This window comes from Sinocyclocheilus rhinocerous, unplaced genomic scaffold, assembly GCF_001515625.1.
Source record: "Sinocyclocheilus rhinocerous isolate Xijiao unplaced genomic scaffold, SAMN03320098_v1.1 scaffold621, whole genome shotgun sequence".
NCBI lineage: Eukaryota > Metazoa > Chordata > Actinopteri > Cypriniformes > Cyprinidae > Sinocyclocheilus > Sinocyclocheilus rhinocerous.
In genome coordinates, this window is record NW_015639806.1 from 43373 (window position 1) to 56153 (window position 12781).

At 44.1% G+C, this 12781-nt stretch overlaps 2 protein-coding genes across 2 annotated transcripts in view; both read right to left on the reverse strand.

The window, feature by feature from the left end:
• Window positions 1–1685: 1685 nt before the first annotated feature.
• On the reverse strand, window positions 1686–3123 carry LOC107752164 (uncharacterized). The gene is made up of 2 exons (XM_016568055.1): window positions 2992–3123; window positions 1686–2387 (listed from the first exon to the last, which is right to left on the reverse strand). The coding sequence occupies exons 1-2, from the start codon at window positions 3034–3036 to the stop codon at window positions 1686–1688; spliced, it is 747 nt and encodes a 248-aa protein (XP_016423541.1). The 5' UTR covers window positions 3037–3123.
• A 3657-nt stretch (window positions 3124–6780) lies between these two features.
• The window catches only part of r3hdm4 (R3H domain containing 4), a 10187-nt gene continuing 4186 nt past the window's right edge, over window positions 6781–12781 (reverse strand). The window contains exons 5-8 of the mRNA XM_016568047.1: window positions 11362–11447; window positions 11159–11244; window positions 10930–10985; window positions 6781–8144 (exon numbers count right to left, since the gene is read on the reverse strand). Of these exons, the coding sequence (XP_016423533.1) occupies window positions 8041–8144; window positions 10930–10985; window positions 11159–11244; window positions 11362–11447 (332 nt within the window). The 3' untranslated portion in view covers window positions 6781–8040. The remainder of the gene's footprint in view (window positions 8145–10929; window positions 10986–11158; window positions 11245–11361; window positions 11448–12781) is intronic.

A 12781-nucleotide genomic window follows, 5' to 3' on the forward strand; every position in this document is an offset into this window, starting at 1 on the left:
CATTTTATTTTTAATAACAGCGGAAACTTAAAAATACGCCGTCATTTTTGCTCATAAAGGTAATAGTATACATCATTCGGAACTGCAAAGGGTCTACTTGTATTTGTGTGCACTCACAATATCAACAAAACCTTGTGCTTTTGTAAAATAAGGAAAACAAACAGGATGCATTTTCTGTTGTCTTGGTTTTGAGCAGGAGCGCTTCACTGACATGATAAATATATCTATAGAATGCTTTGAATTACTATTTTAAAATGAAATAATTCAAATCGAAAACAAAAACTCTGTCATTATGTAATCCGTGCATTTTTCTCTAAAGGCATGTCCAATGAGGAGATGGCGAGTCAGGTTCATTCATTTTTGCAACACTGACTCAGAAAACATTAGCTTATTAACAAATAATTCAAATATCCCCTCACTATTTATTTTTTACTTTTTTTGTTTGTTTTTAATTAATTTTTTTGTTTGTTTTTTGGGCCGCTGTGCCAAAATTGTGTTTGCATTCAGTAGCCTGTATGGCTGCATTGTTGTGCCACGTTTAAAAATAACTAAATAAATAAGATTAACGTCATAATATTTTAAGAATGAAGTTAAAATTACGATAATAAAATCATGTTAATATTGTGTGAAGTTAATGTGAAAATTCCACCTATAGGCCTACTCCAAAAAAAAAAAAAAGTCTGTGGCATCTGTCATTCTTTGACGTTTTTTAAATCTCTGATTGATCGATTCATGAGACATTCGTTTGTATTAAATTGTTCTGATTTATTTCAACATGCATTCAAATATTCATGTTTAGTTCGTGCTGCAAATATTAAAGAGGAAAATATAATTGATTCATATGCAGCTTGAACTGAGGCGAATTATCTCACTACAAATTAAAGAGCGCAAAAAGACGTTTATTGTTTGTATGTTATCATAAAATTGACAGAAGGCTGAGACTTTGTAGTAACAAAGCTGCGATTATTGGGTGGCTTGCGTGCTACAAATAATAAATAGACTTGAAAACTTTAAACATCATTTCCAAGCATTAGCCTAGACCGTAAATAAAACTTGTGAATAATAAGCTTGTGATATAGTCATGTTTCACATAACGTTATTTACTTCAGAAAAATCAACAATAGGGCCTAAGTTAAGTTAACCGAGTTGGAGCCCATAACGTATGGGGGGGCCCGTACAAATTTTTTGCATATGGGCCTGGGGCTGACTCGCTACAGCACTGAGATGTAGCATAAACGTGAATCAGTCACTCACCGACAGCACTTGGGAGGCTAAGGACTTAACGTCCATCTTGTAAAACCTGGCAAAGGTATTCTGAGAAGACCAGCCGGCTGCAAAGCATTTATCTTGAATATACATACCTCTCGAACACGCCCAGGAGGAGGCGATACCCCTTATTGAGTGGGCCCTAATGTGCAAAGGGCATTCCAAACCTTGGCTCGTATAACAGCCGTGATAGCATCCACAATCCAGTGGGAAAGTCTCTGTTTTGACAGGGTTTTGAAAGTCCCTTCGCACAACCACCGTAGCACACGAAAAGCTGGTCAGATTGCCGAAAGCTGCCTGGTCGATATGAACGTCATGGCACCATTTCACAAACACTCCCCATTTTAAAGCATACAAACGCCTCGTGGTGGGCGCCCGCGCCTCCGAGAGCGTGACGAGCACACGAGAATGCAGGGTGCTCAGCTCCTCTGATATCCCCGAAGCAGCCACACATGAAGGCTCCATAACTCCGGGTTCGGGTGCCATACTGAGCCGCTCGCTTGAGGCAGCAGATCCTTCCTGATGGAGATCGGCCAGGGCGGCGCCACCAGCAGCTCTGTCAGGACCGGGAACCAAGGCTGGTTCAGCCAGTTCGGGGCGATGAGTATCACCGAAGCCCCCTCCTCCCTGATCTTGCATAACACCAGTGGCAATATATTGATCGGAGGAAACGCATACAGCCTGGCTGCTGGCCAGTGCGATGTCAGAGCGTCCCCTTCCAGCGGGGAGTGAGACAGGGAGAAGAACAGCGGGCAGCGCGCATTCTCGCTCGTGGCGAACAGATCCACCTCCGCTCTCCCGTAGCGGGTCCAAATCATCCGAACCGACTCGGGGTTCAACCTCCACTCTCCTTGAGGAATCCCCTTCCTCGAAAGCATGTCCGCCCCGCGGTTCAGGAGACCGGGGATGTGCGCTGCTCTGATGGAGAGAAAGTGACGGTCCGCCCATAGCAGGAGATTCGCTGCTTGCTTGTACAAAGCCCTGGAACGTACGCCTCCTTGGTGATTTATGTACGAGACCACAGACATGTTGCCGGTGCGAATCAGTACCTGTCGCTGTTCCAGCTGCGGCCGAAAATCCTTTAGAGCTAAGAACACTGCTTCCAGCTCCAAGCGGTTTATGTCTCGCTTGAGACAGCAGATCCTTCCTGATGGGGATTGGCCAGGGCGGCACTACCAGCAGCTCTGTCAGGTCCGGGAACCAAGGCTTGTTCGGCCAGTTCGGGGCGATGAGTATCACCGAAGCCCCCTCCTCCCTGATCTTGCATAACACCAGTGGCAATATCTTGATCGGAGGAAACGCATACAGCCTGGCTGCTGGCAAATGCGATGTCAGAGCGTCCCCTTGCAGCGGCGAGTGAGACAGAGAGAAGAACAGCGGGCAATTCGCATTCTCGCTTGTGGCGAACAGATCCACCTCCGCTCTCCCGTAGCGGGTCCAAATCATCCGAACCGATTCGGGGCGCAACCTCCACTCTCCTTGAGGAATCCCCTTCTTCGAAAGCATGTCCACCCCACGGTTCAGGAGACTGGGGATGTGCGCTGCTCTGATGGAGAGAAGATTCGCTGCTTGCTTGTACAGAGCCCTGGAGCGTACGCCTCCTTGGTGATTTATGTACGAGACCACAGACATGTTGTCGGTGCAAATCAGTACATGCCGCTGTTCCAGCTGCGGTCGAAAATCCTTTAGAGCTAAGAACACTGCTTCCAGCTCCAAGCGGTTTATGTGCCACCGGCTCTGGGGTTCTGACCACAGCCCCGAAGCCGGCATGCCCTCGCACACTGCTCCCCAGCCGCGAGTCGATGCGTCCGTCGTGACCACAACGCGCGACGTCACCAAGCCCAGGGGAACCCCCCGGCTGAAGAGATCTGGGTTGCGCCACGGCTTCAGAGCTTCAATCGCGGGAGACCGTGATGCGCAAACGGCCTGAAGTCCACGCCGTCCAAGGGACTCGAGATTTCAGCCATAGTTGCAGCAGGCGCATGTGTAGTAAGCCCAGATGACATACCGCAGAAGCAGACGCCATGAGTCCCAGCAGCCTCTGAAATTCCTTCAAGAGAACAGAGTTGCCCAGTCTGAAATGGCGCAGGGAAGACAAAATGGCCGCCGAGCGCTCCCGAGAGAGGCGGGCTCGCATCTCCACTGAGTCGAAGCACACTCCCAGATATGTTATAGACTGACTCTTCTGCATGTTGACACATAGCCCTAGGCACTCCAAGTGACGAACAAGTGTGTCTATATGGCTGACTAGCGTGTCCCGGGACTGAGCTAAAATCAGCCAATCGTCCAGATAGTTGAGAACGCGCATCCCACTCGCTCTGAGGGGGGAAAGTGCTGCATCCATGCACTTCGAGAAAGTGCTTGGGGCCAAAGCCAGCCCGAACGGGAGAACAGAGTATTGGTACGCTGTGCCCTCGAAAGCAAACCTCAGAATGCGTCTGTTATGCGGTGCTATCTGAATGTGAGAGTATGCGTCCTTTAAGTCCACGGACGCAAACCAGTCCCCGGGGCGAATTTGCGCCAGGATTTGTTTCAGCGTTATCATCCTGAACAGACGCTTGCAAAGCGCTCTGTTGATGGGCCTGAGATCTAGAATCGGGCGGAGTCCCCCGTCTCTTTTGGGTACCATGAAATAGCGGCTGTAAAACCCGCTCTCCAGCTCGCTGGGAGGGACTCGTTCTATCAGAATCGGGTGGAGTCCCCCGTCTCTTTTGGGTACCACGAAATAGCGGCTATAAAACCCGCTCTCTAGCTCGCTCGGAGGTACTCTCTCTATCGCCCCTTTTTCGAGCAGACTTCATACCTCTTGTCTCAGAACCAGGGCATTTCGAGGCAATGTTAGAGACTGCACCACACCAACGGGGTGGTCTGCGTCTGACTTGAATGGTATACCCACGCTCTATCACACCGAGTAGCCAGTGCGAGATTCCCGGAATAACTTCCCACGCGTTCAGGAACTGACATAGCGGCTTTAGCTGCTTGGTAGTTGGATGCGCCGGCAAGTGCTGCGCAGCTATAACCTGTGTGGGCGGCGGCTCTGCACTGCTCTGAGGCGGGACGAGCAGCACCGCATTGACTGAGGAGGAAAGAGCTCTTTTTGTGAGAATGTATGCGTTTTTGTTGAATGTACATCCAACACACAAACATTTAAACACATGAACTTGCGGCGCTTGGGAGCTGGGCCGCTTGCGCACTCTACTCCTCTCTTCAGACCATCAGGATGACGGCTTAGTAGCCAGCAAGTCACGTCGCTGGCTTCTCCGCTGGCCGTGGCATTTCCTCCCGGGATCCCACGCCTTCCTCCAGACATCTGGCTCCTGGCGAGGAGCAGTAGCAGTCACCACCGCGGTCGCTGGCCTGGGGTTATCCCTCCGTTGGGAAGAGCCAGGTGCCGACGAGGATCTGGATCTCGCCGTCTGCTGCTGGAAAGCGTGCCTCGGCATCACGTGACTCAGGGCTTGGGCGCGCTTTTGAGCCTCCGTGAAGCGATCAGTAATGGACTCCACAGCGTCACCAAAGAGGCCGGAGGGAGTCACAGGAGCGTTCAGCAGCACTTTACGGTCAGCATCCTTGAGGTCAGCCAGGTTTAACCATAGGTGCCTCTGAAGGACGACCATAAAACCCATGGACTTACCCACGGCCTGGGCCACTCACTTCGTCGCCATCAGCGCAAAGTCCGTCGCCGCGCGCAGATCCTTAATGGCCTCCGCCGTGAGGGCTTCGTCCTCCGCTGCCTGCAGGAGCTTCGCCTGAAAAACCTGCAGCATCGCCATGGCGTGCAGCGTGGAAGCCGCCTCGCCATCAGACGCATAAGCTTTATTGGCGAGGTGGGCGGTGGTCCTGCATGGCTTCGAGGGGAGGCTGATGTCCGAGCCTAGGGTCTTGGCTGCTGCAGGACACAGGTGCGCAGCGACAGTCTCCTCGACGGGGGGAGAGCGCACGTACCTGTGGGCCTCCGGCCCATCCACGTGGGAAAAGATGGCCTGTGTGGCAGAGTGGACGTGTGCTGAATGGGGCGCAGACCATGTTTTCACCAGCTGCTCATGTACATCGGGGAAGAAGGGGACCGACGCCCTCGAGTCAGCTTTCCTGGTGGACCTGCAATACCAGGAGTCGAGCTTACTCCTGGCAGGCTCCTCTGGAGGACTCCAGGTAAGCTCCAACTCCTGGACAGCCTTCGACAGAACCCTCATGAGCTCCTCCTGGAGGTCTGGGAGCCCCATGCTGTCCGGCTGATCAGACTCCGATCCCGCCCAATCCTCCCTCTCCGAGGCCGAGATGGACATTGTGTCATCCCCCTCCTCCTGGCCAAAGGACACAAACTCCGCGATGTTGGAAGGAGGGCGGAAGCAGTCCTCGGGGAGGGAGACCGGGGAACGGGGCGACCGTTGGGGTTGGCGGAGCTGCAAGACGACGCTCCCGTCACCGGGAGGGGAGGGCCCACCAGCAGCACGCTGGCAGCAGTGGGCCTCATCCCGAATAGGCCGCGAGCCACATCGAGGCGGGTCCGGAGCACGCGGGCCGGAGGGTCCGCGCAATGCCCGCAGTCAGACTCATCCAGCGCCGCCTCGGCGTGGGCCAGGCCCAGGCAGGCGACGCAGTGGTCGTGTTGATCCGGCGGCTCTATTGGTCCCGCGGAGATCTTGCAGATTGTTGCCATAATGAATTCAGTAGGTGAAGTAGAAGATTCTGATGTAATTGTCGCGTGCACCGCATTTTATACTGCCTCTCGAACTCGTCAGTATTTACATGCAATTTGCATACTTCGCGACAATTGGCCAGTCATTTGGACTGGCGTGAGCCAACAGGACTTCAGGAAAGGTTGGAAGGGAAGGAGTTCCCATAATGGGGAAATGTCTCTGTGATGTCTCGTGAAAGCTCGAGAGGGAACGGCAGGTGCTCAAGCCCCCTTTGATGTCTATTATGTGTGCACGTGCCTGCTGCCAGAAGCTGTACTGTGGTACTTATCAGCCACTCTCATGGACACAATGGCGATAACATTCACCATAATGTGTTGTAAATGGCTGTGTGGATATGAGACGTAACCCTTTGTTTAAACAATGTATGAAAGAACCAATTCACAACACTTCTCTCAATAGGAAGGCTGCAACCAATGAGTGCAACACAGATTGGTGTTCATATTTAATTTTACATCCTTGTTCAATAGTAGCCTTAAATGACCTCTTGTGAGAGGTTATTAAAAATATTAAATATAAATGTTAAATATGAATCAAAATCTTTAAATGTAAAAATGTTTCATGTAAATCATTTAAAATTATTCACCCAAACATTTAAATTCATCAGGGTCATAAATTCAGACAGGATTGGAACAGAAGTGATGACAAAATAAAAAAATTGGGGTAAATCCAGAGACAAAAAGGGAACCAATTTTTAACCAAACCTTTAAACCTAATTTATAATGAGTTGCATCTGATCCCTAAAATAATAACACAGTATGATCTCAGTTAAATACGTAATATTTTAATTGTCATGGGTACAGATACTCACCACAGACAAAAACTAAATACAATTGAGCGCTGTATGTATTCATGTTCTGCCACAACACTATAAATAGCATTAAAATCAAATATCTTAACACAAGTATAAATATTATTCCAAAAACACCACTCTTCCTTTCAAAAGGGTTTAACACACCTGGTTTTCAGGTGATTATATGAGTAATGTAAATGATTAAAGTCCACATTCATGATGGTTGATGCCTGAGAATCAGCATTGTAGACACACACACACTTTGGTTATAAACACCAATGAAATAACTGTTCAAGTGTCTCAGGACTCTTGATGGTATAAAACAGTAAAATATTTTTTCACTTTGTAAACCTTGATGTAAAGGCTCAATATATAAATACAAAAATTTAAAACTGACAAATCTGGTGTGTACAGGTAAGGCAGAATGCGTGTAAGTGCATGTTGGCAGATCCTTAATGGAAAAAAAGAAGTGTGTGACCTGATCACAGCAGATGAACAAATATGACAAGTACTGTTGTACTCAAATTCAAGTTACAGAATGCTAGATATAAAAGGTCAACTGATCACTCTTTAGTTGTCAGGCAGGATTGGCTGAAGTAAATTAGCGGAATTACAAGTCTGCACATATCAAATGCATGTGAATTGTAAAAAGTTGTGCATTATGTGTGCAGTCAGAATAAACAGGTTGCACAGGTATAACTTAACAATAACTGCATAACCATCATATTTGTGATACATGTGCTGATTTATATGATGTCATCCTTTTGTAGGAGCCTGAGTTGTAAATTTTTTGACAGTGACTATATGTGGCTTGTATAACATTGGAGATGGACATGAATATCTAAACCCATTTCAATTCATTTTCCTGATAAGATTGTGAACATCAAAAACAGTAATTATCAAATCATTTTCTGCCTTGTCTTGAGGACACACAATTATATTTCTATTTATTTACAAGGATTCCATGACAGTAAACATTCTGTCTGCAACATGGGAAAAAATAATAATTTATAAAGACAGTTGTAGTAACAACATCTACTAATACATGCTCCAAAATGCATTTAAAAATTGAATGAAAGAGATAGTGACACTGAGAGTACAATAATCTAGTTAGCACAGTCTCTCCAAAAGGGCAAGGCCTGTAGGCCAGGTCCCATTACATAATGCCATGTGCACAGTTCATGCTGGCCAGGTCAAGGTCAAGCTTTATTTTTAAGGGCAGTGGTGCCGGATCTGGCTGGATGAACATCAATGGCACTGGCTGTAGCAAGGATTCTTAGCAGTTCAGCTCAGCTGCTCCAGGTAGGCAGAGAGCAGAGGCTGAGGAGGGAGAAACTCTTCCTGTTTGTTGACCACCTCTGTCTGTCGAGCACCATTACAGTCAGAGCCTGCAGAAAATCACACACTTTGGCTCACACAAAACTTTATTACATATGGGTCTTTCTACCATTTTAGAAATCAGTTATTTTAGTATCGCTGAGATTTTACTTTTTTTGTTGTTGTTTTTGTCTTAAATACTCACGGCGCCATATGCATTGGCAGTAGCAAGTTCCTGTACTTGCTTGCAGCTAGGGATGGGCGATATGGGCTTAAAAATGTATCACGAATCACGGTAATTTCTGATATTTATTGCGATAACGATATCAATGACGATCATTTAGGGAATTCTGTTTCTTTAGAGAAAAGTATTATCTTTCCTATTTTTACCCAAAATAGGGTGTTGTGAGCAGTACACACGTAATGTAATGACTGTTTAATTCATACTGGAAGCCGGAGGGCGCCCTTGCACAGAAACTCCACATATGCATAGTAGAAGTAACGCTCCAGGAAATCCCTAATATGGACAAAGGTATCCAGTGATCACTGCAGGCTCTTACACAGGTAAAACTGTATCGCACACATGCTACTGTAGTACATTTATTCAAGGCTCAGACTGATTTTTGTCGCACTGAACAGCCCTATCCAAACCTGTTCCAGATTGTAGAAGGAGCTGCTCAATTTCACGTCACTCCACACAGTCGCACACAGAAATATGTCAACAACTAGACTTGATCGTTATTATCGCGGGAAGACTAATTCTTATCGTGGGGAGAATTTTTACCGGTATATCGCAAACAATAAGATATCGCCCATCCCTACTTGCAGCAGCAGCAATAATTTACAACTACAGCAATAACCAACAGCAGCAGCAATTCAGCAGCAGCGTAGCAGATCTATTCCGCCAAGACCAAATACATTAACATTGTCATATCAATCACCATGCTAAAATCTTCCGAGAGTTGTCATGATTAAAATATATTTTTATCTATATAGTTTTTATGTATGTATGTATGTAAGTACGTATGTATGTATTTATTTATTTATTTATTTTAGTTATTTTAGAACAAGTTAAACAAAAAAATAAGAAATGTTGCTTTGGTAACTAACTGAAATAAAATAAAAAATAAAAATGAGTTAAAGTTTTTTATATATATAATTATTATTATTTTTTTACTTTTAGTTAACAATAATAACAATGGTAAAAATTACCGTAGTGGAAAATGCTGTTGCTCACGTCTAATGGCAAAAAAGTCAAAAAGGCATGTGAAAACAGCATAACCTCTAACGTAGACTTTCAAAATGAAAATAATTCTAAATATTAATAATAAAAGTGTATACTCAATCTCTCTTTAAGCATAGAAATTGACATTTCACTATAATGCAGCTAAATAAAGATACATTTAAAATATAGCAAAAATAAGTAAAAAGTTAAATTAATGAAATATTATTTAATATTTGTCACAAATGTTAAAGTCAACTTTGCGCTAGGCTTGCTGCGATAGATGGTGTTTTCGGTTATACCAGTGTTAAGCCGCAACACCGGTTACGTCATTTGCCTACACCGCCCCCCACCGTCGTTTAGATTTTTTATAGTAACAAAAATCATTTAGCCTAGTTCAGTTAGAGGACAGACACTTTTAAAAACTAAATGCTCAATGCAGCGTGCCGAACCGTGCGCGAACGACAGTGCACCACGGAGCAGGAGTCTGATTTTATTTATCACGTGAGGAGAGTGAGTCGAGCTGACTGACAAGAGAGAGGTGAGAAAGACGAGATGATGGCAGAAGATTGTTTAGAAAAAAATGCAAAGACGCCTGTTTGGCAATATTTTAGATTTTGAAAAGCCTATTGACTGGACGTTTTTTTAAACATTCATTTTTTTATTTATTTGGTTCCACAGTGTTTGCTGATTACTTTATATAAACTTTGTGTATTTTATTTATTTTATTTTACATCAAGGTGTATATGCCGTGCCTCCAAGCTTTCTTATTTGTTTAGCTAATAAACGTTCTGTGTTTCTTATTTATTTGGTTCCACAGTGTTTGCTGATTTTCAGTTTTGTATACCTATTTAAACTTTGTGTAGCCTAAGTCATTTGTTATTTTATTAGGCATATATAATGTATTTTTATTCGTTTTGTTAATAAAAGTGCTATGAGTTTGACGTTGTTGTTGTTTTGAATTGAATCAATGCCGAATTGCCGCTAATTTGAAAGTGAAAGTAAAATGCGCATGGCACTTTTTCAAGCGAATTGAAAGCCAAGAAATCAGAGGAAAAGAGGAAAATTCAAACAAACAATTGCTTGACACCGAATTGCGGCAATTCAATTGCTGCTAATTTGAAAGTGAAAGTAAAATGGGCACAACACTTTTACAAGCCATTTGAAAGCGAAGAACAGAGGGAAACTCAAACGAACTAACACCCCCCACCCCAACGGTGATGTCACACGTCCATTTACTGGTGGGAAAATTTCCTCACCGTCACAACCCTTCTGTGCGCCACGACCAGGATTTAGAACCACTGTAATAAAATGTAAAGTTAAATATCACAATTTTTGAGGGGCCATTTCAAATTGTAAGTGGTGTTAAAGTGTTAAGCCAGGATGTAAAAAAAATGTTTTTGAAAATATTGACAAGATTCAAAGCTAGCATTTTGATTTTGTAATGTCCTCCTCCTACTGTATGCTAGCCGATTATAAATTAATTTTCATTTTAACAACCACAACAGGTTTAATGTGTATAACTGACATAAACTTTAAATCCTTAGGAACCTTAAAAATTCAAAATTCACACTAGCCTCATAAGAAAGCAACCATAAATTTCCAGTGTTTGAATAATATAAAAGTTCACTCACTAGCAGAGGTCAGATCCATGTACTGACAGACAGCATGAAGCAGCAGTCGCTCATAACTGAAGAAACACAGATACATCAAGATCAAAACGTGGCACTCTATTCATACACTAACATAATAATTTCTTTCGATTTCTGAAACAACATCTCGAGCATGCATGTATACTAGTTAGCAGTGGTCTGAATTAGTCTTTGGAAGTGAGAGATGCATTAACTATGGTAGTTTATGCACCTGCTGCTGAGTTTGGTTATGTAAATTGAGTGTGGATGTGCCATGAAGAATCCCAGCAGATTGGACTCCAGACCCTCCAACACTCCCTTAAACAGAGGAAATGGCAGAACAGATATCAGGCAGAAAAAAAGAATGACAGGACAAGAGAAAGTGATATAGGGGGAATAAAAGATAAAGATCAAGCAAATGACAAAGACAGTCACCATGGGAATCTGTCTGCGTCTCAGCGTCACACGCAGCCGCCGATCAACTTTCTGAAAACATTCCTGAGCGCTGAAGGCAGGATTCACTGCTTAAAAGAAAGGAGGATGACTGTCACTAACATGTCAAATATAATGAGAAATAATCTGCCCTTCATTGAATTAACAAAGATGAAGTGTGTAATTTTTGATATTGGCAGAGACAAATACTGTTGCACAAGCAAAACACTGCTCTGTTTGGATGAGCGTCCAATAGACACGTTAATATACACGTTAAAATATCATACAATTTTATTTCCAATTTCTGTTTAGGTTTGTGAAGGTCAAACAAGCATGGATGAGCTTCCGTCAACCATAACGTATGTGCTCTATGTACAGTGGCAATGCGAAAGTTTGGGAACCCCTTGCAGAATCTGTGAAAATGTTAATAATTTTAACAAAATAAGAGAGATCATACAAAATGCATGTTATTTTTTATTTAGTACTGTCCTGAGTAAGATATTTTACATAAAAGATGTTTACATTTAGTCCACAAGAATAAAATAGCTGAAATTATTAAAATAACCCCATTGAAAAGTTTGGGAACCCTTAGTTCTTAAAGGTGGGGTATGTATTTTTTCAAAAACGCTTTAGAAAACTGAGTCGGGCAGAGTACCAAAACAAACTTGTAGCCAATTAGCAGTAAGGGGCATGTCTACTCATGATGGGGAGGAGAGAGCACTCAGTGCACAGGACGGATATTAGCCGAGCCGAGCGATGACAGAAAGATAGAGATTTAGAGAAAACTAAAGAGGAAAACGTCTGCGGAACAAAAGAAGGCTTACGATAAGGCAAGAAGTAGGACCCGTGTAAATATCGGGAAGGCCTGCGATCGGACACCGAGGTTGCTTTGTTTCTTCTCGATAGGTGAGTAACATTGGTTTTGCTTTGTTTTACAGAACTAATATATGCTTGAATGCTTGAATATGCTCGTGTGTCATGTTCGCTTGTTTGTTCATCTGCAATCGTATTGTCATTCCCTTCAACTATGTATGTGTCGGGCGGATCTATCAAAATAGGGGCGAGACCGTTTTGGGGTAGGGGCGTGTTTGTTTTGGTGATTTGAAATATCAACATTGGCTACCAGAAATCACTTACCCCACCTTTAATAATGTGTGTGGTTACCTGGATGATCCACAACTTTTTTTTGTTTGTTTTGTCATGGTTGTTCATGAGTCCCTTGTTTTTTCTGAACAGTTAAACTGAGCACTGTTCTTCCGAAAAATCCTCCAGGTCCTGCAGATTCTTCAGTTTTCCAGAATCTTTTGCATATTTGAACCGTTTCCAGCAGTGACTGTATGATTTTGAGGGATCAAACACACCTATTAAAAAAGGTTCAAACATTCACTGATGCTCCAGAAGGAAACACGATGCATTAAGAGCC